Source organism: Ochotona curzoniae, unplaced genomic scaffold, assembly GCF_017591425.1.
Source record: "Ochotona curzoniae isolate NIBS_2020 unplaced genomic scaffold, NIBS_Ocur_1.0 scaffold_4953, whole genome shotgun sequence".
Taxonomy (NCBI): Eukaryota; Metazoa; Chordata; class Mammalia; order Lagomorpha; family Ochotonidae; genus Ochotona; species Ochotona curzoniae.
The window spans coordinates 4558543-4582978 of record NW_024467127.1 but is presented as its reverse complement, the minus strand read 5'-3'; the positions used below and the strand labels follow the sequence as shown (position 1 = coordinate 4582978).

Genomic DNA, 24436 nt, shown 5'->3' with positions numbered 1-24436 from the left:
CAGCTCCCTGCCTGTGGCCCGGGAAAGCAGCAGTCGAGGACGGCCCAAAGCCTTGGGACCCTGCACCCACATGGGAGACCCAGAAGAAGCTTCTGGCTTCGCATCAGCTCAGCTCCGGCCTTTGCGGTCACTTGGGGAGTGAATCATTTGGACGGAAGACCTTCCTCTCTGTCTCCTCCTCTGTGTATATTTAACTTTCAAAGCAACAAAAATAAATAAATCTAAAATAAATTGCAAAAAGTTTTGAAAAAGGAAAACTCTGCATCCTTTTATATGATGGAATCTAGCTGAAGTGAGCTCTGAGCTCACACGGATGGGGCATAGTACTGTGAGCACTAGGTTCTGTGCGCTCCTCTCAGTCTTACCGCCTGTATTGATAAATGCCCTTCTCACTGGCTTAAGGGGTGTGTTGATTTGACAGGAAATCTGCAACTTCCGAGGGCCCAGAAAGAATGAGTAAGGTACCTTTGAGAAATTTGAAGCTTGATTTTTGAAAAATGTCCCAAGATAGAATATTTTATTGTGTAGGTACAGAAATTACTCTTTCTTTGGAATGCTGTATTGTTCTGATGGAAATAAAACAGTTTTGGCTTTCCAGCCTGGTGCGGTAGCCTAGTGACTAAAGCCCTTGACTTGCACCCATCGGGATCTCATGTGGGCCCTGGTTCGTGTCCTGGCTGCTCTACTTCCTGTTCAGCTCCCTGCTTGTGGCCTGGGAAAGCAGTCGAGGACGGTCCAAAGCCTTGGGACCCTGCACCCACGTGGGAGACCCTAAAGAAGCTTCTGGCTTCGGATCAGCTCGGCTCTGGCCATTGCGGCCACTTGAGGAGTGAACCAGCGAATGGGAGATCTTTTCTCTCACCTTCTCTCTGTAAATCTGACTTTCCAATTAAAAAAAAAATTAAGTAAATCTAATAATTTTTGTTTTCTTTCTAAAGCTGTAGACATAGCATCCTTAGTCTTCCTTAAATAAGCCTAGAATAAATTAATGTTTCACTTTGAGGGAAATATTTTAATGGTATTCATCTTTGAATTTTCTTGTCACTTAACTATTTCATAGATAGTGGTTGTATACATTATTAAAGACATTTGGGTCCTTGAAAATCACTCTGGGGGGGATAAGCATTTGGCTCAGTGATTAAAACACTGGAGGGTGTCTATTCGCCCTCTGTCTCCCTTTCCATCCGGCTTCCTGCTAATGCACACCCTGCGAGGCAGCAGGTAATGGGGACTTCAGTGCTTGGTCCTTGCTGTTGCAGTGCGAGGGCCCAGAGGGAGCTGGTGACTCCTGCTCTGGCCTGGCCCAACCCTGGATGATACAGGCATTTGGAGAGTGAATCAGTCTTCTCTTTTCTCTTGCCCCACTTCCTCTCCCTTGTCACACGCTAGCTTTCAAATAAAAATAAGCACTTTTTAAATGTTGGCATTTGGAGCTTGGGATTGTGGCAGAGCAAGTTAAGCAGCCACCTGTCATGCCAACATCCCGGATGGGTACCAGTTGAAATCCTGGCTGCTCTTTCAAATTCCCTATTGTTGTGTCTGGGAAAGCAGCAGAAGTTGGCCTAAGTCCTTGAGCCTCTCACCCACATGGGAGACCCAGAAAAGGCTCGACTGCAGGCTTCACCCAGAGGCATGGGGAGAGAACCAGTGGATGCAAGGGGTGTGTGTGTGTGTCTGTCTGTCTCTCTCTCCCCCCTCCTCCCTCCCTCTGTTTCTTCCTCCTCTCCTCTTTCCCTCCCCCTCTCTTTCCCTCCTCTCTCCTCCTCCTCTTGCCTTTCAGATAAGTTTTTTTTTTTCTTTTCTTTCTTTCAGTGAAAGCATAAAGACTCAATGTTTTCAACCAGGATATTTCAGTTTTGAGAGTTGAGATACTATATGGGAAAAGTTTCCTAGATCTTCAGATACTTGTTACTAGGTTCTTTTAATTTGTTTTATTTTGTGTATTTTTCTCTTAATTTTTAATAGCAAAGCCATATGCATATATTGAGTTTTCACCCTAGATGATGTTTTTAGTATAATTATCTTAGATAACATTAATGTGTTGGTGTAATTCTTTTCCCTAAGACTTGGGCTTTTGTTCTCAGTTACTCAGTGTATGACCATGACTGCTTGAAACCCCAGTTTTCTTACCATGGGAAGTTTGCACAGTTATGCAAGTAAATGAACCTGCAGGAGCGAGCCTGGTGTAGTTTTGACTCTTACTAAGTGCTTAGGAAACATTAACTGCTTTTCTCTGGATTGGGTCAGGTTCTCTGAGTTGAATGTGTTCTGTATATTAGTAGATTCTTTATAAAGTTTTATATTTATTTTCTCTAAAATCATCTTTACCTTCTAAACCCGGTTTACTGTGATAAGGCCAACGTTGGAGCACTGCAGGCTAAGTTGCCACCTGCAGTCTGGCATGCTGGTGGAGTGCTAGTTGGAGTTCTGGCTGCTCTACTTCCAGTGCAGCAAAAAGCAACTGGAAAGGCAGTAAAATGTGGGAGACGATGGAGTTCCAGGCGTTTGGGTTTGGCCTGACCTGGCTTTGGCTGTTGTGACCATTTCAGGAGTGGAACTACATGTGGAAAATCTCTTCAGAAAATAAAATAATGGTTACATGTTTGCTCTGTTTTTTTTTGAAAAATAGAGTAATGTTTTTACATGAGAAACTTGGGCTCATTTTTTAAAAAGTCACTGTAACAGCCTCCTGTATGCTTCACAAGTTTGTTTTGGTGAAAGCTAGTCATCTTTACCAACCTTGAGATCCAAAGCATGTTAGCTGTTTCACACATTGGCTTTGGTAACAGTGAGATGTGTCAGTCACGTCCACATTCCCTCCTTCATTTAAAAAATTGCTAGAAAATTCTGTATTTCACTTCACACTTTTCTTTACATTTTGCTAAGGTTTCTTTGATTCCTTTTCAGAATGAATCTAGCGATCGAGAAGATGGCCTCACCAAAAGACATCCCGTGACAGACTCTGAGAACGACGAGCGCTCGAACCTCAACGCCAGTGACTCTGAGAGTGAGGAGCTGCACCAGCAGAAGGAGAGCGGTTCAGAGTCGGAGGGGCAGGCCGAGCCTGCTGCGAGTGACTCTGACAATGAGGGCGCCAATCAGCCCCACAGCGACTCCGAGAGTGAGGAGGCCAGGAAAGGGCCCGGGAGCGACTCGGACAACGAGGAGCTCCTCAACGGGCACGCAAGTGACTCAGAAAGTGAAGAGGTTAGAAAGCGTGCTGCCAGCGATTCCGAGGCTGAAGAGCCCCCCAAGAGCCCTGCCAGCGACTCGGAAGCTGAGGATGCTCTGAAGCCCCAAGCCAGCGACTCAGAGAGCGAGGAGCCTGTGAGGCAGCAGGCCAGCGACTCGGAGAACGAGGACCCTCCCAGGGCACAGATGAGTGACTCGGAGAGCGAGGAGCTCCCCAAGCCCCGGGTCAGTGACTCGGAGAGCGAGGAGCCCCCAAGGACCCAGGCCAGTGACTCGGAAGCAGAGGAGCTTCCCAAACCCCGCGTCAGTGATTCTGAAAGTGAGGATCCCCCAAGGCAACAGGCCAGTGACTCGGAAGCGGAGGAGCTCCCCAAACCTCGCATCAGTGACTCTGAGAGCGAGGAGCCCCAGAAGGGACCCGTCAGTGACTCGGAGAGCGAGGCCGCCTCCAGGCACAAACAGAAGCCACGGTCAGATGATGACAGTGATGGGGAAAATAAGGGCCAGGGGACAGAGGTGCAGGGCGACCCTTTGCATGCAGAGAGCCACGCGGACAGGAAAAGGTTTCACAGCTCTGACAGTGAGGAGGAAGAACCCAAAAGGCCAAAAGTAGACAGCGATGAAGAGGAGGAGAAGGAGGGCGAGGAGAAAGTCACCAAGCGAAAAGCAGTGCTTTCTGATAGTGAAGATGAAGAGAAAGCGTGTAAGAATGATTTTGACTGTTCTCAGTAGCTTCTTGTCTGACCTTATACGTGTCATGTTGTGCTCACTTCTGTCACGGAAGATCTGTTCCATTTCCTTTGAGTTGTTGCAGCATCACCTGTTGATTCCTAGTTGCTCCAGAGCGACAAGGTGGAGTTTTCACATAATTCAATGGAAATTTAAAAGACTTAAGCAAAAAAGTTTGGTTTCTTTTCTTTCCTACTGGAAAGCATGATGTTTCTAGTACGTGTGTTGACATGGTAACCTGATTGCATTTAGAGTTAGCTGAGGATCTCTGATAGCTCAATCACTAAGTCTCGTCTAAACAGTAGCAGGTACTTCATTTGCTAGACAGAATTACTGACTACCCCAATCCAGGAAGGTGGGGGCACCGTCTGACATTTAGAATATTCCAGTCTTGCCTGTCGGAGAGCTTTACACATGTGTAATTTATGCTTGATAACTTTTCATTTTTGGAAAATGCTCATTCATTTATAAGCTGGTGGTTATTCCAGGAGAAGGAAGCACATACTGTGGTTTGTTCTTTAACAAACACATGGTCCTCTTTACGACGAGCAGCGATTGAGGGGGGTGTGCCGCGTACTCCAACAAGCAGCGTCTAGCCCTCTCCCTCCGGGGCTGCACGTGTGTGTTGTCGCTTCTCTGTTCAGCTGTCAGTGTCCCTTTTTGTACAGTGGTTTTTCTCTTCATCCTTTGGCCCCTTTTTTTCTTTCTTTTTTTTTTTTTTAAAGATTTATTTTTATTATTTTTTTATTGGAAAGGCGGATATACAGAGAGGAGAGACAGAGAGGAAGATCTTCCGTCCGATGATTCACTCCCCAAGTGAGCGCAACGGGTCGATTCTATGCCGATCCGAAGCCAGGAGCCTCTTCCGGGTCTCCCACGCGGGTGCAGGGTCCCAAAGCTTTGGGCCGTCCTGGACTGCTTTCCCAGGCCACAGGCAGGGAGCTGGAAGAGAAGCGGGGCTGCCGGGATTAGAACCGGCGCCCATATGGGATCCCGGGGCGTGCAAGGCGAGGACCTTTAACCACTTGCGCCACCTCGCCGGGCCTGGCCCCTTTTTTTCTTAGCAAGGCAACAGGTGATTCGAAAGATGACTCAGCTATTAGGATTTTTTGATGTTTTGGAGCTCTTTCAGTTGTAAGCTGTGTGTCGTGAGACCCACTGCCACGTGACAGCACCTGCTTGTGCTCCGTAGTGCAGGGACCCTGACAAGAATGACGTCAATGAGGACTCTTCTTTTCCAGCCGCAGCGAAGAAGAGTCGTGTGGTTTCTGATGCAGATGACTCTGACAGTGACGTTCCATCCGGCAAGAGAGAGAAGGCTGTCGCCTCTGACAGTGAAGAGGAAGCGGGCAAAGAGCTGTCTGATAAGAAGAATGAGGAGAAGGATTTATTTGGAAGTGATAGCGAGTCAGGCAATGAAGAAGAGTAAGTGACAATGTGATGTGAGTTTTTGAGGGTGAGAGGGGCTCATGCTTCCAAGATTTTTAAGATGTATTCAGGTTTTGTGTTGAGGTACAATACATCCTTCCTAATCATATGATTTTGAGGATTTAGAATTTTAGTAACTGAATTGTTATGTGACATAAGATGGGTGAAAAGCAGTACAGTGGAGTTACCTGACTGTGTATGTAAAGTTTAGGGACATCTGGAACCGAGCTGATGGAATTCACAGAGTGGTGGTTGCCTTTGGGGTGCTGTGGCTGAGGGACTAGTTGGGAGCTGGGGTGCTTCCTGAGGAAATGGCGTGGCTCTGTCTTGATTATGGTGCTGGGATGTGAGTTGTACGTCTTTATTAAAACCCATTGAACCTGGGCACTTACGATCTGTACACATATTATATGTAACTTATAACCTGTTTTTAAAAGTGGTTCTTATGCAGTTGTGAAGAAAGGAAAGTGATGCTGTGTTTGTTTGCTTTCTAGAAATCTCATTGCTGACATATTTGGAGAATCAGGTGATGAAGAAGAAGAAGAATTCACTGTAAGTTTAAGATGGACCTAGTTTCCTTTTCAGTATGCTGTTTTGGTTGGTTTTATGGCTGTGGTTCTCACAGGCAGTTGTGATAAAGAAACAGCTATGATGTGTTCAGAAGAAAAGTGTACAAGAAAGGGATTCTGACAGTGAAATGCAGTGGTGTCCAAAAACACAAAATGAGCAAAATGGAATGTGAACGGGGAAAGGCACATTAAGGGACAAGGAGAGTCACTGTGATAAAGGCTGAGGCTCACCGTAAGGGAGCTTTGGTTCTAGCAGTGACTATTCAAGGGATTTGGACAACTGGAAAAGCTGGACAAAATATTTTAAAGTTGTGCTTACTGCCTGAAGAACAAGGGAGTAGAAAATTACCAGGCCAAAAGAGAAACCCGAAAAGGTAGCTCAGCGTTTGAGAGTGCTGTTTCTGTCAGGGTGTAGGCCTGCCTTGCCGACCCTGCTCTTGTTTTGGCAGCACCAAGGCTTGGGGGCAGAATGGCAGATGCAGGGATCATGAGGTTAAAGTGTCCTGTAAGCCCCGTGCTGTGGATTGGGGTTGGAAGAGAGCAGTGCCATAGGACTAACAGTGGACTAGAAGCAAAACAGCCTTTGCTCAATGCTTTTAGGGCAGCTTTGAGACAACTAGATAGAACTCAAGACTCAAAATTTTTATTTTAATATTTAGTCTTTTTATGTATACAGTTAGGTGCCCCCCCCCCCAAAAAAAAACCTTTTAAAATTGGTAGCAATAGGCAGTCATTATAGATACTCCAGAGACAGGAACTTAAGTTCAGAGAAATAAAGGAAAGTGTTAAAAATATTGTCAGAGCAAAATGTCTTTTTAATTTACAAAGCAGATTTGAAAAAGACCCTCTCAGAAGTTTCAGAATTTTAAAGTTAAAAAACATAATTGTTAAGATTTAATAGCAGATTAGACTTTCTGTTTTTAAAGTTGGTTTATTTTTATTGGAAAGACAAATTCACAGAGGGGCAGAGAGAAAAGTTCGTCCATTGGCTCACTGCTCAGGTGGTGGCAACTGTTGGAGCTGAGTCAGTCTGAAACCAAGAACTTTGGGACTCCCCCGGGAGCGCAGGGTCCCAAGGCTTTGGGCTGTTCTCCACGGCTTTCCCAGGCCACAAGCAGGGAGCTGGATGGGAAGTGGAGCAGCCGGGACATGAACCAGTGCCCATTTGGGATCCCAACATGTGCAAGGCAAGGATTTAACCACTGAGCCATTGCACCAGGCCCAGATTAGACATTTTGAAAATATAATTAGTGAACTACCAGATAGGTTGGATGGAAGTATCTAGGATGAAGTATTGAAATATATTATTAGGGAGAATGTGAAAGAAAATAAAAGACAGAGATTATGCCTGAAAAGATTTAGCATAATAAATTGGAGGACCTGGAGGGAAAAATATATACTGTCAAAGCAGTATTTAAAGAAACTATGTAAAGCCATTTAGATTGTACAGATCCTAGAAGTCTACCCCTAAATATATTGTCATAAACTTGCAAGAAGTAAAAGGAAATAGAAGGGTTTTTTTGTTTCTGATTTATTTATTTTTATTGGAAAGGCAGATTTACAAAGGGAAAAAGAGAAGGAAAGATCTTTCATTCACTGCTTCACGCCCCAAATTGTTGGCTGTGGCTAAGCTGAGCTCCAAAGCCAAGAGCCAGGAGCCTAGAGCCTCTTATGAGTCTTCCACGTGGGTGCAGGATCCCAAGGCCTTGAGCCGCCATCTGCTGCTTTCCCAGGCCACAAGCAGGGAGCTGCATGGGAAGTGGAGTAGCTGGGATTAGAACCAGTTCCCATATGGGATGCCGGTGCTTGCATCCTGGAGGATTAGCCAATTGAAGCATTGTACTGGCGACTGAAATAGGAGTCTTAAAAATAGTCATGGAAAAACTATATTCAGGAGAACAGTAGAGTAAGAATTACCTCTCAAAAAACCACAGTAACCACAACTTGAGGATTCTGTCATGTTCAGCATTAGTGCTATGTAGAAATGAAGATGAAATAAGGAATTAATGTATCAAAGAAAATACAGAGACAGAGTGATCTCGGGCGAAGGGTAGAGGTCCAGGAGAAAAGCAGTGACTCGGTCCACGTGGGGATAGCTGTACCCGGAAGCAGCCGTGCCTGGCGTGACGTCAGTGGTAACAGGCATGTCTGCAGCAGCAGGTGTGGAGTATACCTGCCACACAGCTGTCCATAGGTCTTGACCTGTGTATGTGTATGCTCATTAGACAAGCCTGATAAAATGAGTGTAGAAAGACCGTCAGCATGTGTAACTTCCACACAAATTGAGGGGGAAATGGAATAGAATAGCTCCTCAGTCAGAAGGAGGGAAGAAAATGGCAAAGGGAGCACAGTGTGGAATGAGTGGCAGGTAGTGCACGGAAGGTTAGCAGACACAAGTGTTGATGAGATCAGAACTTGGCCTTTGTCCAGTTAAAGGGCCAGAGGACTCCCAACAGACCAGATTTCTGAAACTGGCTCTGGAGGAGTTCCAACAGACTGAAACAAGGTCAAGTGAAATTGGAAACGAAAGGATAGGAAAAGAAAGATACTCTCTGTGAGCAGTAATCAGAAGAAAATGATATTTTAAATATATAATCTCGAAGGCACACGTGGCTACTTGAGAGAAAGATCACGTTGCACATGCATTGCAGTGTACCAAGGATACTTCAGAAAGTTCAAACTTTGCAAAATCCATGGACATGAGTATGTGCTGATGGAACTACAAAAAAAAAAGGTCACACCCACAGTCTAGATGGAATATAACTGACAGGACAAACAGATCCCCCACTTTGTATCATTTGGTAATTATGAAAGTTAAAAAGAAAATTAAATTAATCAAGATTGATATATTTTCATTGGAAAGTCACATTTACAGAGAGACAAAATCCTTCCATGCACTGATTCATTTCCCAAGTGGCTGCAACAGCTGGAGCTTCTTCCAGGTCTCCCATGTGGGTGCAGGGTCCCAAGGCCCTGGGCCATACTTGACTGCTTTCCCAGGCCACAAACAGGGAGCTGGATGGGAACTGGAGCAGCAGGATCACAAACTGGCACCCATATGGAATCCCAGTGCATGCAAGACAAGGACTTTAGCCACTAGGCTACTGCACCAGGACCATAGGTCTTTTAAAAGTTTGAAATCCACATTTTTTTTTTCCAGAATACATGTTACCCATGAACTTTTTTGATGAGCCCAAGTATATGTAGATGTGCTGATATAAATGTAGACTGATTCTAGAAGGAAACACAAGAAACTAATCGTGGTAATTACCAAGGAAGGAGCTTTTGCTATCTAATGATTGTTCTTCACTGTGCAAATGTTGCAAATTGAGAGCAGTTCCATAGAGGAAGGTGTGAGGCAGTCATGGTGACCTGAGCTTGCTCGTTGTGCCTTTAGGGTTTCAACCAAGAAGATTTGGAAGAAGAAAAGGGTGAAAGCCAGGTAAAAGAGGCTGAAGATTCCGATTCCGATGACAACATCAAGAGAGGAAAGCAGTAAGTGTGGGTGCTTCTTCCCTGCAGGAGTCTATTTGAAGAGAATTTACAAAATGGAGATAAAGACAGGCTTCTATGGTGTCTCGTTTTGCTCCTCACTCAGTATGGGACAGAATCTGTTGCCATTTTTCTTCCTTCAGCCTTTGTATGTACGGACACTGTCAAATTTTTTGCTGTTTTAATTTTTTCAAGTGTTTTCCTGAGCTCAGATACCTTACTTTGTGGAGTTGTACTTTGATGGCGCCACATTCTTAATTTGGCTCACCAAGTATATTTCCAGTGTAGTCTAATTATTAGAGAGGAAAGGTGATTAGGGACAGAGGAACCAAGTCTAAAAGTGTTGGCTACAAATGATTAACTTGATTGTATTTCACTTCAATTTGAAAGTTATTTGGGATTTATGTTGAGCAAAATTTTGGTATCTTGAGAAAGGCCTTAAAAGCATAGAATAATTAGAAACTGTTTGTAAAGATAATGCTTTTTAGTTTCCAGTGACATGTAGTACTTTGGCAGTCTTTTGGGGGTATTTATGTGATTGTGGTGGAGGGAGGTGTACCCTCTCTTAATTCGATGGTTCTGTTGAAAGCTGTACAGCTCTGAGGCTCTTACTTAGCAAGCCCAGAGATTTCCATCTTCATCTCAGCTGCGTCGAGACCTGTGCAGCTTATATAAAGCAGCATATTAAAACAAAAATAGTTGAATATTCCTATTCCCAAGAACATGGCAGTGTGGCCACAGTGGAGTGACAATGCCTGCTGACAGGTGCCAGTACTGTTCTTGAGTGTGGAAGTGTTGCTCTTAGTGACCCGTGTGTCAGCGGGGTATGTAAGAGCTGTGATGGGAATCTAGGATGAGCTGGTGTGTCGGCTGGGAGTTGTGCTCAAAAGAAGGTAGCACGCACTGCATCAGAATTCAGAAACTTGGTGTTAATTTGTTTCCCTTTATTTTGTGTTGCTGCCTAGCATGGACTTCCTGTCAGATTTTGAGATGATGCTGCAGAGGAAAAAGAGCATGAGCGGCAAGCGCAGGCGTAACCGTGACGGCGGCACCTTCATTAGTGACGCAGACGATGTAGTGAGTGCCATGATCATGAAGATGAACGAGGCTGCTGAGGTGAGACGGCTCACGTGTTGGTTCACCTGATCTTCCTCCACTGAATTGCTTGGGTGATTTTTTAAAAACCCTGAATCCATACTTAGACCATGTTCAGATACTATGTTTTGATTAAAGTATGTGTTATCTAAATGTTGAACATGGAAATGATTTTGTTTAGTCATGTGTTGTAAAAAAGTTGAAAGACTAAGATGAGTGACTTTGGGTTTCGGTTGTTGCTGTTGTTTTGGTTTTGTTGAGAGAACTGGTGAAAGGGAGCAAAGGCCCACAGGTACAGCTTACTTCCCAAATGCTTACCTGGCTATAGGTAGCTAGGATCTGCCAAGTAGGAGGCAGGGATCTAGGTCCTTAAGCCATCGCTGCTAGGTGTTAGCAGGAAGCTAGAACTCAAACCCACACCCTGCACCCAGGATGTGGACATGCCCAGTGGAGGCCCAGTTGCCGTGGCATAAATCTGCCCTGGCTTTGCTAGTTTTGTAGGTTTTGTTTTCAGTTTGGCCAGTTCACCATGTGTAAAAAAATGTAAACCTTTGTGATTCTCTTGCCATTCATCACAGTGTTGGGGTTTAATTCCTGACTCCGTTTGTCCACCTGTACAGGTTCTGAGAGGCAATGGCTCGAGTCCTTGGGTCTGTGCCACCCTCATGGGAGACTGGGTTAAGTTCCCAGCTTTGACCCCAGCTGCTTCAGGCATTTGGGAAATAAACCAGTGAATGCGAACTTTCTCTGTCTCTCAGAAATTATTTAAATAAGTAAAATTGTAAATTTTTTTAAAGATTTATTTAACTTTTATTACAAAGTCAGATATATAGAGAGGAGGAGAGACAGAGAGGAAGATCTTCCATCTGATGATTCACTCCTCAAGTGACCACAATGGCTGCCGCGGTGCTTATCCAAAGCCAGGAGCCAGGAGCTCTTCCGGGTCTCCCATGTGGGTGCAGGGTCCCAAGGCTTTGGGCCGTCCTCGACTGCTTTCCCAGGCCTCAAGCAGAGAGCTGGATGGGAAGTGGAGCTGCTGGGATTAAAACTGGTGTCCATATGGGATCCTGGTGTGTTCAAGGTGAGGACTTACCGTGCCAGGCCCACAAAATTATAAATTTTGACAAGTAAAAGATTGAAATAATTGGCTGTTAGGCTTTAAAAATGAGCTTGATCTTTTAGAACACTTGATAAAATACTAATCGATTCAGTGTTACAAAACAACAAAGGGATAGAGGAAAAATAACTAGAGATCTAGCTAAAATATAACTAACCGGCCTTGTGTGTTAACTTGCTGAAATGTTCGTAACAGGTGTATATGGTGTTTAAAATTTTGAATATTTTTATGATTAAAAAAGTGGAAAAGCATTTCCAAAGTAAATAGCCAAAACTCTCCCTTGACAATGTTTTCAATTTTCTGTAAGCCTCACAATCTGGAAAATTATTCCTGATGATAAACCATAATTCCCAAGGTCATAGTTGCAGGAGAAAGAGGGGGAAAGACAGAGAGGGAGCTTGCCTTCACTGGTTCGCTCCCCAGATGCCCACAATGGCTAAAGCTGGGCTGCTCTGAAGCCACGAGCCAAAAGCTGCTTCTGGGTCTTCCATGTGGGTGCTGGGGCCTAAGGACTTGGGCCGTCCTCCACTGCTCTTCCAGGCCATTAGCAGGGAGCTGGATGAGAAGAGAGCAGCCATGACACAAACAGGTGCACAGGTGTGCTGCCAGCCAGTGCTGTAGTGAGAGGCTTAGTGTGCTGTGCTACTGAGAAGCCCCAATTATATTGATATTTTAGATTAAAGTTGTTCCTGTCTTCTCAGTTTATAATTGTTGAGATTATTCTAATCATTACTGAGTCTGAGAGTTTGCTCTGCCAAAAAAAAAATTTCTTGATTTACTTGTCCAGTCTTTTAGAAAGAATTAGTTTCTTTCAGAAACTTACGGTTTATTTTATTTTGCTTTACTTTAAGATTCAGAATTATGATAGTTGCAGTTTACTATTAAGAAATAACACTAATTTTAAAAAAATATTTCTCTGAATAGGAAGACAGACAGTTGAACAATCAAAAAAAACCAGCACTGAAAAAGTTAACTTTATTACCTACAGTGGTTATGCACCTCAAGAAGTAAGTATCATGCTTTCTTGAACCGTTAATATAGTGATATTTATACTATGCAGCGATACTGATAGTTCTCTGTGAGAGCACAAAATAATAATAGTGACTAGAATTTTCTGGAATTACATTTTTTTAAATCATTTTTCCTTTGCACTTAATGAAAACAACCTAAGTAGAAATCTGACATCCTGAGGGAAAGCGTGGGCAGTCCGGCCCTGTGCAGTGTCAGGTCCAGTGGAGTTGCGTTGGCTTCCCCGGTGTGGCTGGCCCAGCAGGGCTTCAGGGGGCTTCCTGGAGCACTTCCTGGCGAGGCTCGTCTGGCCCCTTGGGTAGCGATGGTTCACTTTGTGAAATGAAGCTGCCCTTGTGCGCGGCCGTTGGTCGGCTGCTGCTCAGCAGCTGTCAGGCTGAGCCACCCGTGTTCTCCCTTGGATGATCGCACAAGTGCACCAGGCAGGACTCACACATGCTGGTGTAATCCTGGCATTGGCATTTTTTCCCATTCGTGTAAATTATTCTAATGTCTAAAGTGGAATTTAAATGCCAGTTATTTCATTGATACTTTATTTCTGCTAGGAGACTATTTGGGTTGGTGCTCTGCAAAGGGTAATGCCACCTGAGGCTGCTTGAGACTGGCTCTTCTGATACAGTAACTGTTTTAGTTGTGGTAGTTGAGCTCTTTGTTTTTACTGTCTGTACCAACCATGGTAGCATTACGCTGTTCGGTTTGAGTTTGCTTTGATTAGCCAGTCGCCATTACCTACTAAGTCTGTATGCTTCTGGTAATGGCTGACTCTCACTACTTGTGAAACTGGAAGAGATGTTCAGTAAATATTCAGTGTGTATGAGTAACTTTGGAAGCCAGTGTAACAGAAGTTAGGAAGCTAGGGTGAGAGCAAGATTACTTTATGTTATTTTGAAAACACTTTTACATCCCAGGCAGGACCTGAAGGAAACCTTCATCGACAGTGGTGTGATGTCAGCCATCAAAGAATGGCTCTCCCCTCTCCCGGACAGGAGCTTGCCGGCACTGAAGATTCGGGAAGAGCTGTTGAAGATCCTCCAAGAGGTTAGAGGCAGATTGTCTGTCTGTCCTTTAATTATGTGGCGTGGTCCAAATGGTCAAAGCTTCTATATAATCTTGTGTTTATACACTCTTTTGTGTCTGCTGGAAGAAGGGTAGGGAAAAAAGATACATAAAATGGGCAGAAAGACAAAAAGATACATGAAATGGGCAGAAAGACAGTAGAAGGCCTGGGCAGTCAGTGTGGTGACCTGAGGAGTGTATGGGGGTGAATGTCGGTGTGGTGACCTGAGGAGTGTATGGGGGTGGATGTCGGTGTGGTGACCTGAGGAGTGTATGGGGGTGAATGTCAGTGTGGTGACCTGAGGAGTGTATGGGGGTGGATGTCGGTGTGGTGACCTGAGGAGTGTATGGGGGTGGATGTCGGTGTGGTGACCTGAGGAGTATATGGGGGTGGATGTCGGTGTGGTGACCTGAGGAGTGTATGGGGGTGGATGTGTTCTGGGGAGGCATTGGAAGTAAAGTGCACCAAGCTCAGTCACATGTGTAACTGACTTGTAATTGGCCCTTAGGTTGGAGCACCTTAGTGACTGACGCTTTGGAGACGCCCAGCTGCTGAGTGATTAATGTGTGTATAATGTGTTTGTATTCCCCAGCTGCCTAGTGTGAGCCAGGAGACCCTGAAGCATAGTGGGATTGGACGAGCAGTGATGTATCTCTATAAACACCCCAAGGAGTCGAGGTCCAACAAGGACATGGCAGGGAAATTAATCAGTACGTAACTTTGCCTTTTGTTTGTTGTGTGTATGTCTACTTAGAGAACAACATGTGTATGGGATAGCTAACTTCATTTTTACCAGCGCTTGTTTAAAATGAGTCAGTAACATAGAGTATCTTTTAATGAATCTCTAATGGCAATCATCTTTCTTTCTTGGACTTACAGTGCATGTCAGGCTGTTTCAAGTAGACGAGCCAGTCTTGGGTATGGCAGGTGAAAACATGCATACCCTCTTCATGGATCAGAAGCACAGAGAGGGCTTAGAGTGCTGGCTGCGCTTGAAATGCGCCCTCCTTCCTCACTCACAGTCTTAGCTAGGGACTTAAACTTCAACTCTTAAGTCTTCATCTTGTAAAACTGAGATAATCGTGCATTTTCCTTGATTGAGAAAGCATATATAAAAGCGCAGCATCTCAGTGGTGATTCCCTGCTGCTGTTGCTGCTTGCATGATGGTCTCTGAAACCTTTGCCACGTTCTTCGGTGATGCCGGAGACTCCAGAGGCACCAGCTGAAACTCTTGGAATCAAGTTTCATATCCTCTTTTTTTTTTTTTTTTTTTAATATTGGAAGGTCAGATATATAGAGAGGGAGAGACAGAGAGAGATCTTCCATCTTCTGGTTCACTCTCCAAGTAGCCTCAATGGTCAGAGCTGAGCCAATCTGAAACCAGGAGCCAGGAGCTTCTTCTGGGTCTCCCATGTGTGCTGGGTCCCAAGGCTTTGGGCCGTCCTTGCTTGCTTTCCCAGGCCACAAGCAGGGAGCTGGATGGGCAGTGGAGCAGCTGGGATACAGACTGGCATCCATATGGGGTCCTGGGCATGCAAGGCAAGAACTTTACCCACTGGCTGCCACATCAGACCCACCAAACCATTTTTGAAACTCATGGAGATTTTCTTTTTAAAGTTTGTGTGTGTTTGTTTTGTTTGTTTTTTTTTTTTTTTTTTGGAAAGCAGAGAGAAACAGAAAGCTCCCCCATTCACTGGTTCATTCCCCAGATGTCTGGAATAACCAGAGCTGAACCAGAACAGTTTCCAGAATGAAACCCATGTTTGCTTTTATTGTTTAACTCTTCCTGTACTCTGTTGGAACAGAATTTTTAAAACTTCAAAGCTAGTTGGAAAAAGTCCTTCTACATTTGATTATAATAACTTAATTTTCCTGTTAGATTTTGGAAATTATCAAGAAAAATTTAAATTTATTTGGTAAACCAGTGTATTCCCATCTTTATTATGTGGTTTACTCTTCCTAAATGACAAGTTTTTGATGATTTGATGGCTTTGTGCAATGATTCTTACCTCAGTTTATTTTTTGGCTCCACTGGTAGGTGTGACTTACAGTGATTCTGAATCCAGGCAGAGACCAGAGCTTCCCCCACCCCCAGCTTTTAAAGAGATTGATTTATTTATTTGAAGGACGTAGATGATGTGCTGATTCACAAACTCAGTGACTGCAATAGCCATGGCTAGATTAGGCCCGGACTCGGAGTCGGGAACTCCACCCAGCATCCGAGTCTCCCATGTGTGTAGCAGGGGCCCACGCACTTGAGCCATCTTCCACTGCTTTCCCAGGTGCAGTAGCTGGGATTTGAACTGGCGCTCTAGAATGGGGTGCTAACATCCGAGTTGTGGCTTCACTCTTGTTTGCCACAGCATTGGCCGCTTGAGGCTCTTTTGAACCACATGTAGATAGACTTACTGAATCCTTGCTTAGTGTGACAGCTGTTATGTTCTGTCTGCAAGTGTAATTTCTGTTTTATGTAGTACCTGAGATCACAGCAATAAGTTACATTGCGTTTTAGAATGAAAGCATCCATTGGCGCCTCTGGAGGTCACTGACTAGAACTGCAGGCATGTGCTACTTGTTTTCATGGTCAGCTTAGCAGCTTTATCAGACATCCTGGAGTGCAGACTCTACACTTGCAGGAATAAAACATGGTTTTTTTTAATTATTTAGACCATCTTGACAAATACATATTTTTGGTTAAAAATCTGGGAGAATTGCAAGATGTATTTACAATAAGGTAAACTTAGAAATTAGCGTCCCTTTATTTTTTGAGAGCTACAGAGAGAGAAGCATAGAGACGGAGATAGTACCGCATGTTACTTTCTGTAAATCTTTTTGATAATTGTGGGTCTTTTAACATCCTTTTCTGAATCATAAGAGTTACTTATGATACACATATCTCACTACAGTTATCCTGTATATGGTGCTAAAATGGGAGATGTTTATAGAAAAAATACTGTTAAGTGCTACCAAGAGTGTGGCCTCACACTAGGATGTATGTGAAAGAATAGTAGAAGTGCTAATTTGTGGATTAAGCATTGTTTTTGCGTGTTATAGATGAGTGGTCTCGGCCTATATTTGGTCTTACCTCAAACTACAAAGGAATGACAAGAGAAGAAAGAGAGCAGAGGGATCTAGAACAGATGCCTCAGCGACGAAGAATGAACAGGTATGAGGGAACAGGTATGAGTAAGTGTTATGTTGCCAGCGCCCTGGGGTGGCCGTTGGGCGTTGGGGTGTAGGTAGGGGTCAGTAAGAAGCTGTGAGATGGGAGGGAGCTGCTTGCCCTCTTAGCCTGACATGTCTGTGGTTGCTGTGTCCTTCAGTGTGTGACCAAGGCTAGTGAGGTCCCTACCCCTGCCCTTACTGCCGCAATTCCTCTGAGTCTACCTGGGGGGTGTGGCCTCCCTCCTCACTGAGACTGTGCTGGTCCAGCCGAAAACTTGTTTTTCTCCTTACTATTTTCAGACTTGGAGGAAAAACTCAAAATATTACTGCTGATTTGTATCAAGGCAATAAAGCCAAGGGAGCAGGATCATTGGTTACAAAAGTAGCGCTTGCTGGGGGCCAGATAATGGCCTTGTGCATATGAATACTAAACAGAGTGATGCTTTTGTTATTTATTTATTTGTTTGTTTGTTTTTTAAGATTTGTTTTTATTGCAAAGTCAGATATATAAAGAGAGGAGGAGACAGAGAGAAATATCTTCTGTCCAGTGATTCATTCCCCAAGTGACCACAATGGCTGGTGCTGCACCGATCAGGAGCCAGGAGCTCTTCCGGGTCTCCCACTTGGGTGCAGGGTCCCAAGGCTTTGGGCTGTCCATGACTGTTTTCCCAGGCCACAAGCAGGGAGCTGGATGGGAAACAGGGCTGCCGGGATTAGAACTGGTGCCCATATGGGATCCTGGTGCATTCAAGGCGAGGACTTTAGCCACTAGGCCACTGCGCCAGGCCCAAGAGTGGTGCTTTTAAAAGATGGGAGTGGATGTTACCATGCAGCAAGTTAGGCACCACTTGGAATGTGGGTGTTCTGGGCCTCTGTAAGTCCCAGCTGCTGTGCTTCTCACCCACCTCCTGGCCTCGGAAGGCAATGGAGGTGGCCCACATGCTTGGGTTTCTGCCACTTATATGGGAGATGACAGTGGAATGCCTGGCTGCTGGTTCCACATTTCAGCCTGCCCCAGCCCTGGCTCCTACAAACATCTGGAGTGACCAAGCAGGTGGAAGAGCAGCATCTTTCTCCCTCCCTCTCTGTCTTCCTAGCTTTCAAGTAAATAAATCTTTCTTAAAAAGATGAGGAATAGTATTCCCTGTTACAGTGCAAAGAAACTATTATGGGCTGCTTGATTTATTCTTCTTTTGTAGTTGTAAGGTTCTGATCAGCCTGGTATCTCATTGTTTGTTTTCCCCAGCACTGGTGGTCAGACGCCTCGCAGAGATCTGGAAAAGGTGCTAACAGGAGAAGAGAAGTAAGATTTTTGCATTAATCTTCCTTCTTTGGAAAATAGTAATATTATGTTCACGATGATTGAGAATGATTTCTATCTATACACTGTTGAGCCTCTGTAAAGTGTGTGGTGGTTCTCTAATAACGTCAGTAAAAAGAAAACAAAATTATTCAGTAAATGTTGTGTTGGTGTTTGCTAAGTGCCAGGCTCTCCGTCAGGCCCTGAGAGTACACCAGCAGATGAAAAGCGGACTGTTTTGAGAAAGTCCAGATGTGTAGGTGGGTGATAGACAAAGGGTGAGCTTCACGAGGTGTGAGGTAAACGCCAGGCCTGTTTTCAGGGTGCAGGGGGACAGCTCTGGTAGTAAAGCGTGGCGGGGGAGTGGGGCAGTGAGCACATGGGCCAGTTGGAGTTAATGTGCCCCAGCTTTGAATCAAGACACAGAGTTTTCACTTCACTCGTGCGATTCCAGAGAACTCTTGAGCCTCGCTGTGCAGCCATCAGCACTGATTCAGAGTGGTGGTGCCGGTAGCATCTATCGGGATGGTGGGTGGGAGGACAGTGGGACTGTCCTGGCCTTTTGGGTGAGATGTGTGACTGGACTGAGAGCTGGGGCCGTGCTTGTTACCAGTCACTGACACGGAGGGAGGAGTGTGTCTGAAGGTTTGGGCCAATTCTCTTCCAAGTGTTTAGGTGTGAGGTGCCCAGTGAGAATCGGAGTTTAAAAAGAGATTTGGGCTAGAGTTATTGATTCATTGGTTACCTCCTTGGAAAAGATTGCAAAGTGATGAGTGCAGAGGAACAATGAGCTAAACAACTTTGAAAAGTGAGATGGCCAGGCAGAGTAGCCCAGAGTAGGTGTGGTGCGGAGAGCAGGCGTCCCACTGCAAGGCTGTCCTCAGGCTGAGGGGCGGGGCCAGTAATGCCCTTGGGCCGCTGTGCAGGGTGGTTTCTGCAGTGTGTGGTGTGTGCTAGCATGTGAGAGAGGGCACAGGTGTCGGCTGTAGCTAAGTGTGATGATGAGACATGGCTTCTGGGAGGAAGGAGGCTAGTCGGTTAGTCTGCTTCTACACATAGGAAGGTTGTGAAAGTTCATTGTGGAATGGGACATACTGTACAAAGGAGGAGAAGAAACCCTCTCTCCCACATTCAGCAGACTTGCTGTCCACTCACCACCACACAGGTGGACAGGTAGGCTTCCCTTCTAGAGAGGGATGTCTTATTTGAGCCCTTGTGGTCACCCTCCAGTTTGCACGCCTGCGCGCACACACACGTTCCTGGGAAACTGGACAGGTATTATCAAGCTCACTAGGCTGTGATGCAGTGGGTCTCACTGTGTTATTTCCTGTAACTGCCTGTGAAGGTTTTATACAAAGACACAGGTGAATTTTACTATAAGGGCTGCATCTACAAAGCGTATAACTGCTTTCCTCGGGTTTAGGGGGTCATTCTGTTTCCCTGAGTGGATTCTACTAGACCACAGAATCAGGATACTCAGGCTAGAGGGACCCACCTTGGAAAGGAGTGAGACAGGATTGTCTGAGCAACCAAGGATGGGTGCAGAGGGTCATGCCAATGCACAGGGAGCTGGCTGAGGATGAGTCAGGAACTCCTCCAGTCCTAGGCGTGCTGTGATTCTTGCTGAGAGATGGCCCCAGGAGAGTCGAGAAGCTAAGTGATAGCTGTTGGGGGCCCTGCCAGGGGCTTCAGCTGAGTTGGTAAGCATCATTTTCCTTTCCTGCCCACAGGGCTCTCAGACCTGGAGATCCTGGGTTTTGTGCTCGTGCGCGGGTCCCAATGCCCTCAAACAAGGACTATGTGGTGAGGCCCAAGTGGAATGTGGAGATGGAGTCGTCCCGGGTAAGCAAGCAGCAAGGACTTCAGATGCAGATGGCTCTTGTGTGGGGGATGGAGGGCAGGGGATTTATTTTTGTTTATTTGCTTCCTATTGGATGCCCCATGTAGTTTCTGGGGTCTGTCTGAGATAGAAAGGAGACAGGTTCAAAAACACTGTTTTCACCTCTCAAGTTGACCGCAGTTTAGAGGAACAGAAAGTGACGCAAGGTGACAGTTTGTTGCTGAACTGAACAACATGACCCAGTCAGTTTCCTCTTAGGGCCTTAAAGCCTAGAATGTGCCAGTAGTTACCATGAAAAGCAGCCCACCTGTTGGCACAAAGCAGTTGTTCTGTGTGGCAGTAGAGAAGGCACCTCCTCTCACTGTGAGCACTACTCAGTGAGTAATCTCTCTCTGTTCTCCAATCAAACCACTCTTCCTAGCCTGGTATTCTTAAAAAGGGCCTAAGCCGACTGGAGAAGCATAAGAGGCGGTTTGCAGAGCAGAAACGACTCAGCAGAGTGCACCGGGCTGTCAAGTTCAGCATTGAAGGCAACAGGATGCCCTTGTAGGCCGGTCCCTGCCGGCGTGTCCCGGAGGTACCCCCAGGAAGCATGCTCTGTGCATGGGCTTGCATTGTCTGCAGCCAGTGAAACACATGTGTGCGTGCTTTCTTAACTTCACATGTCGTGGGCACCCCAGACGTTGCTGCCCTGGACCTTCCTCCCCAGTGCCCCGGGAACATGTAGGTTGGTACTTTCCTGTGAGTGCTGTGTTCTTCCTGCTGCCACCATGTTTACGAAAGAGGCTTTTGTTGGCTCCAGCAGTGATGGTAGCCCGTGTGACAAGCACATGAGTGGCTGTGAGTGGAAGGTCTTGGCTTGTTCTCCTGGTGTCGGGAGCCCGGCACACGCACCTGAGGGCTCACTACATAAAGCTGGCTCCTGGATGTTGAGATGGAGTTTGAGAGGCGCATGTGCAGCCGGGGCAGCCTGGGACAGGGACTAGAGCGCTGCTGAGCAGAGGCCTGGACATGTGTGGACCTCACAGCAGCACACAGCGAGCGTGTGTTCTCTGCCTTTGCACACCCTGGGACACCTGCTTTGCTAGTTGTTTCCAGGCTTTGCTCACTTTGCCGCCACTTTAATCTGCTGTTAAGTGACTTTCACAAGACATATGTCATTTATTGACAACCAGGACTGGTAGGGTGAAGGTCCATGCCATTGCTGCTCCTTCAGTTTCACTTCTTTCCCCTTTTCTTACCGTTTTTGGTTTTTGGTTTTTTGCTTCTTGTTTCTGTTTCTTCACTGTCTCTTCCCTCTTACTCTTCTTTGAGAGTTGGGAACTGCCATTAGGCTGTGTGGCCTGAGTGGGAGTGCACCCCCTTTCGGGTCGCCCACCTGCCGGTGCTGCAGCCTCTGGGCCCAGCTCGCTGTCAGAGGCCTGGGCTGTACTGGAGGTCGCAGAGAGGGGAGGCTAGAGGAGAGCACGTTGCCCCCCTGCACACTGCACTGTGCCGCACGTGCCAGGCCTCCAGTGACCCTGTAGAGAATGGGGCCTCTTCCCGCCTGGGATCTGTGTGTCCTGCACCGCCCTGTTCAGGGAGCTGTCTCACAGACTCCCTCAGGACCTCACTGGACACACAGGGACAGTTGCTGCACAATGTGCTGCGCGAGAAGGCAGTGGGATTCAGGTGAAACTCGTTCTCAGTGCCACTATTGTGAAACAACATGGAGGGAAACATGGATGTGACACATCCGCTGTTGGCAGCGTGGTACTGCCCTTACACCCCGCACTTCATTTTTATGATAGAAAATTCACCCAGGGTCCTACCAGTCAAAGACATTTTAACATGGTTGTTCTAGGCTTTTGATTGTTACTTCTAAATTGTGCAATAATTATGTACTACATTGTGTCTTTATATGTCCATGTATTGCTTGGAGTGCTTTAAAGTAACAATAAAGTGACAAAAGCAGTGCATGTTTTTCTATAATTAAAATACAAAAAATGTAACTTATTGTTACCTATAACCCTGCAGCAACTTAATGTTAGCATTTGGATTTTTAAAGATTTTTTATATTCATACATAACCAATGCTACCGTTTTAAGAAAATTTAAGCAACAGTATGGTGTTTTTTACTTAGCTTAGTAAGAATCCATTTGAATAAACCTGTAGTAATTTAGCACTGTGTTGCCAAACAGACCATTATTTTTAGAGCAAAGCCACATAGCTGGTCTGAAGCTGCTCTGGCTGTCCTGGGAGCCTGCAGGGCATCGAGCGCTGGTAATGTGTTTGGGCAGTGCAGGGAGCTGAGTCGCTGTGTCGGGAGGGAGGTCTCTGCCTCTGGCCCTCAGGAACCCTGGTTCTGTGTGCTTCCAGGCTTGGGGTAGCTGGCCTTCCAGCCATGAGTCATCTGGGTGGTCACCAGGGCTAGATGGGCACTGACCTGGCAGTGCCTGCAGCCAGGCCAGACTGCAGCCCGTCAGAGAAGTGCAGGTCTTGTGTGGGGCTTCTGGGACTGGATCGGCTGTCAGTCCCAACCAGAATGGTCTCCGACATGGGCCCCCTTCCTGTTGCCTGAAAGGAAGTCAGGTGTAGTTGTCCAGGAAAGTTGAGGGGAAGCATGATGGTGGCAGTAGACCCTGCTCGCTGACTCAGAGTAGAGTGCCAGGTGGTAACACAGAGTAACACTTGGGTAAGAATTGGTGTCTTCTAACGAGCCATGTGTGATGAGCATAGCTGTTCAAGGGTACCCTCACAAGGAGCCCTCAGCTGGCTGCATCTCCACGTGAAGCTGAGCCCAGAGGTAGGCTTACTTCGGGCAAGCTCCCAGACTCAGTGCCTGCGTTAGCATTTCTTTAAGTTCTTAGGTGATTCCACGGTGTCTGGGGAGAAGGATTTTAAGGATGCATCTTTCTAATCGCTTACCATTCTCAGACATGTAAACTGTTAGCACCTCAGTGACCTTTGACATTAGTGGCAGGTCTTTCTGATATTTCTGAAAAATGTCATTTTCTTGTAAGACATACAGTCAGCATGCAGACCTTTAAACATGACAGGCAAGTAGGAGACATCACTTCTTTTTGTCAGATAATTTGGTTAACAAGTGTAGCCAATGATGAGTGGTAACTGGTGGAGCACACTTGCTCTGGGTCTGTGTGCTAACCTCCTTACATCATGGACGTGTCCCAGCAGCTCTCCGAGGAGTGCCAGCCTCGAGCCCACTTGGCCGGGTCTGGAGCCTTGGCGCCTAGAGCTTCCACTGTGCTTAGAGCTTTTTCTCAGCTGAGTTCTCTCAATTTCTTAGTCTTCTTAGACTCCTTCTAGTTTCGGCCAGTGTTAGAAGGGATATGGGAGGTGATCAGCCTCGTGTAGAGGGAGAGGCGCCAGGTGACAAGGTTGCGATGGGCCCGGCTCACCGTGGGCCTCCCTCTCATCCGGAGATTCGGTGGCAGTGGCAGAAGTAGCTTTGGTGGGAAAGATTCGTAGGGGTCGCTGCCCTGCTGCGTGTACTCGGGCTGGTGCTGAGGCCATGTTCTTCCTGCCAGGGCGTGGAACTCTCGTGACTGCCGGTGTGGGGTTATCTCTTCCCACAGTAATGCGCTCTTTATTCCCCCACTCACAGTTTCAGGCGTCCTCCAAGAAAGGCATAAGCCGGCTCGACAAGCAGATGAGGAAGTTCACGGACATCCGCAAAAAGAGCCGTTCGGCACATGCTGTGAAGATCAGCATTGAAGGCAATAAGATGCCTTTGTGACCTCTCTGGGTAGCTGCATCCCAGGAAATGAGTGGGAAATGACATCTTTTACATGTTTTTTGGTGTGTCTATAAACGGTTTAGCTTGTTTCAGATGTTGTAGAACCTGCGTTTCCCTCCATTGTATTTAAAACTGTTGTGTACTTTGTACAGAGGAATATTAGTCATACTTGTATAAACTTTACACAATAAAGTTTCATTCTGGTTTTAGGGGGCTGTCCCTGTGTGTTCTTATAGTGCATTCTCGGGCCCGGCGTGATAGTATAGCAGTTAAAGTCCTCACCTTGAATGTGCTGGAATCCCATATGGGCACCAGTTCTAATCCCAGCAGCCCCGCTTCCCATCCAACTCCCTACTGTGGCCTGGGAAAGCAGTCAAGGACAGCCCAAAGCCTTGGGACCCTGCACCGGCCTGGGAGACCCGGAAGAGGCTCCTGGCTTCGGATTGGCTCATCTCCAGCTGTAGCGGCTGTTTGGGGAGTGAACCAGCGGATGGAAGATCTTCCTCTCTGTCTCTCCTCCTCTGTATATCTGCCTTTCCAATAAACATAAATAAATAAATCTTTTTTAAAAATATTGCAGTCTCGTGCACCGAGGTGTTGGTATATCAGGCTAATACTCTGCCTGTAGTGCCGGCATCCCATATGCATTGGTTCAATCGCTGGCTGCTCCACTTCCCTTCCAGCTC

General features: G+C 46.1%; 1 protein-coding gene across 1 annotated transcript in view; it reads left to right on the top strand.

Moving 5' to 3' along the window:
* The window catches only part of IWS1 (interacts with SUPT6H, CTD assembly factor 1), a 33406-nt gene extending 9447 nt beyond the window's left edge, over positions 1-23959 (top strand). The window contains exons 3-14 of the mRNA XM_040971167.1: positions 2908-3895; positions 5163-5346; positions 5844-5901; positions 9316-9413; positions 10376-10526; positions 12547-12629; positions 13560-13689; positions 14301-14418; positions 16764-16875; positions 18121-18177; positions 19905-20016; positions 23619-23959. Of these exons, the coding sequence (XP_040827101.1) occupies positions 2908-3895; positions 5163-5346; positions 5844-5901; positions 9316-9413; positions 10376-10526; positions 12547-12629; positions 13560-13689; positions 14301-14418; positions 16764-16875; positions 18121-18177; positions 19905-20016; positions 23619-23750 (2223 nt within the window). The 3' untranslated portion in view covers positions 23751-23959. The remainder of the gene's footprint in view (positions 1-2907; positions 3896-5162; positions 5347-5843; positions 5902-9315; positions 9414-10375; positions 10527-12546; positions 12630-13559; positions 13690-14300; positions 14419-16763; positions 16876-18120; positions 18178-19904; positions 20017-23618) is intronic.
* Positions 23960-24436: the final 477 nt, after the last annotated feature.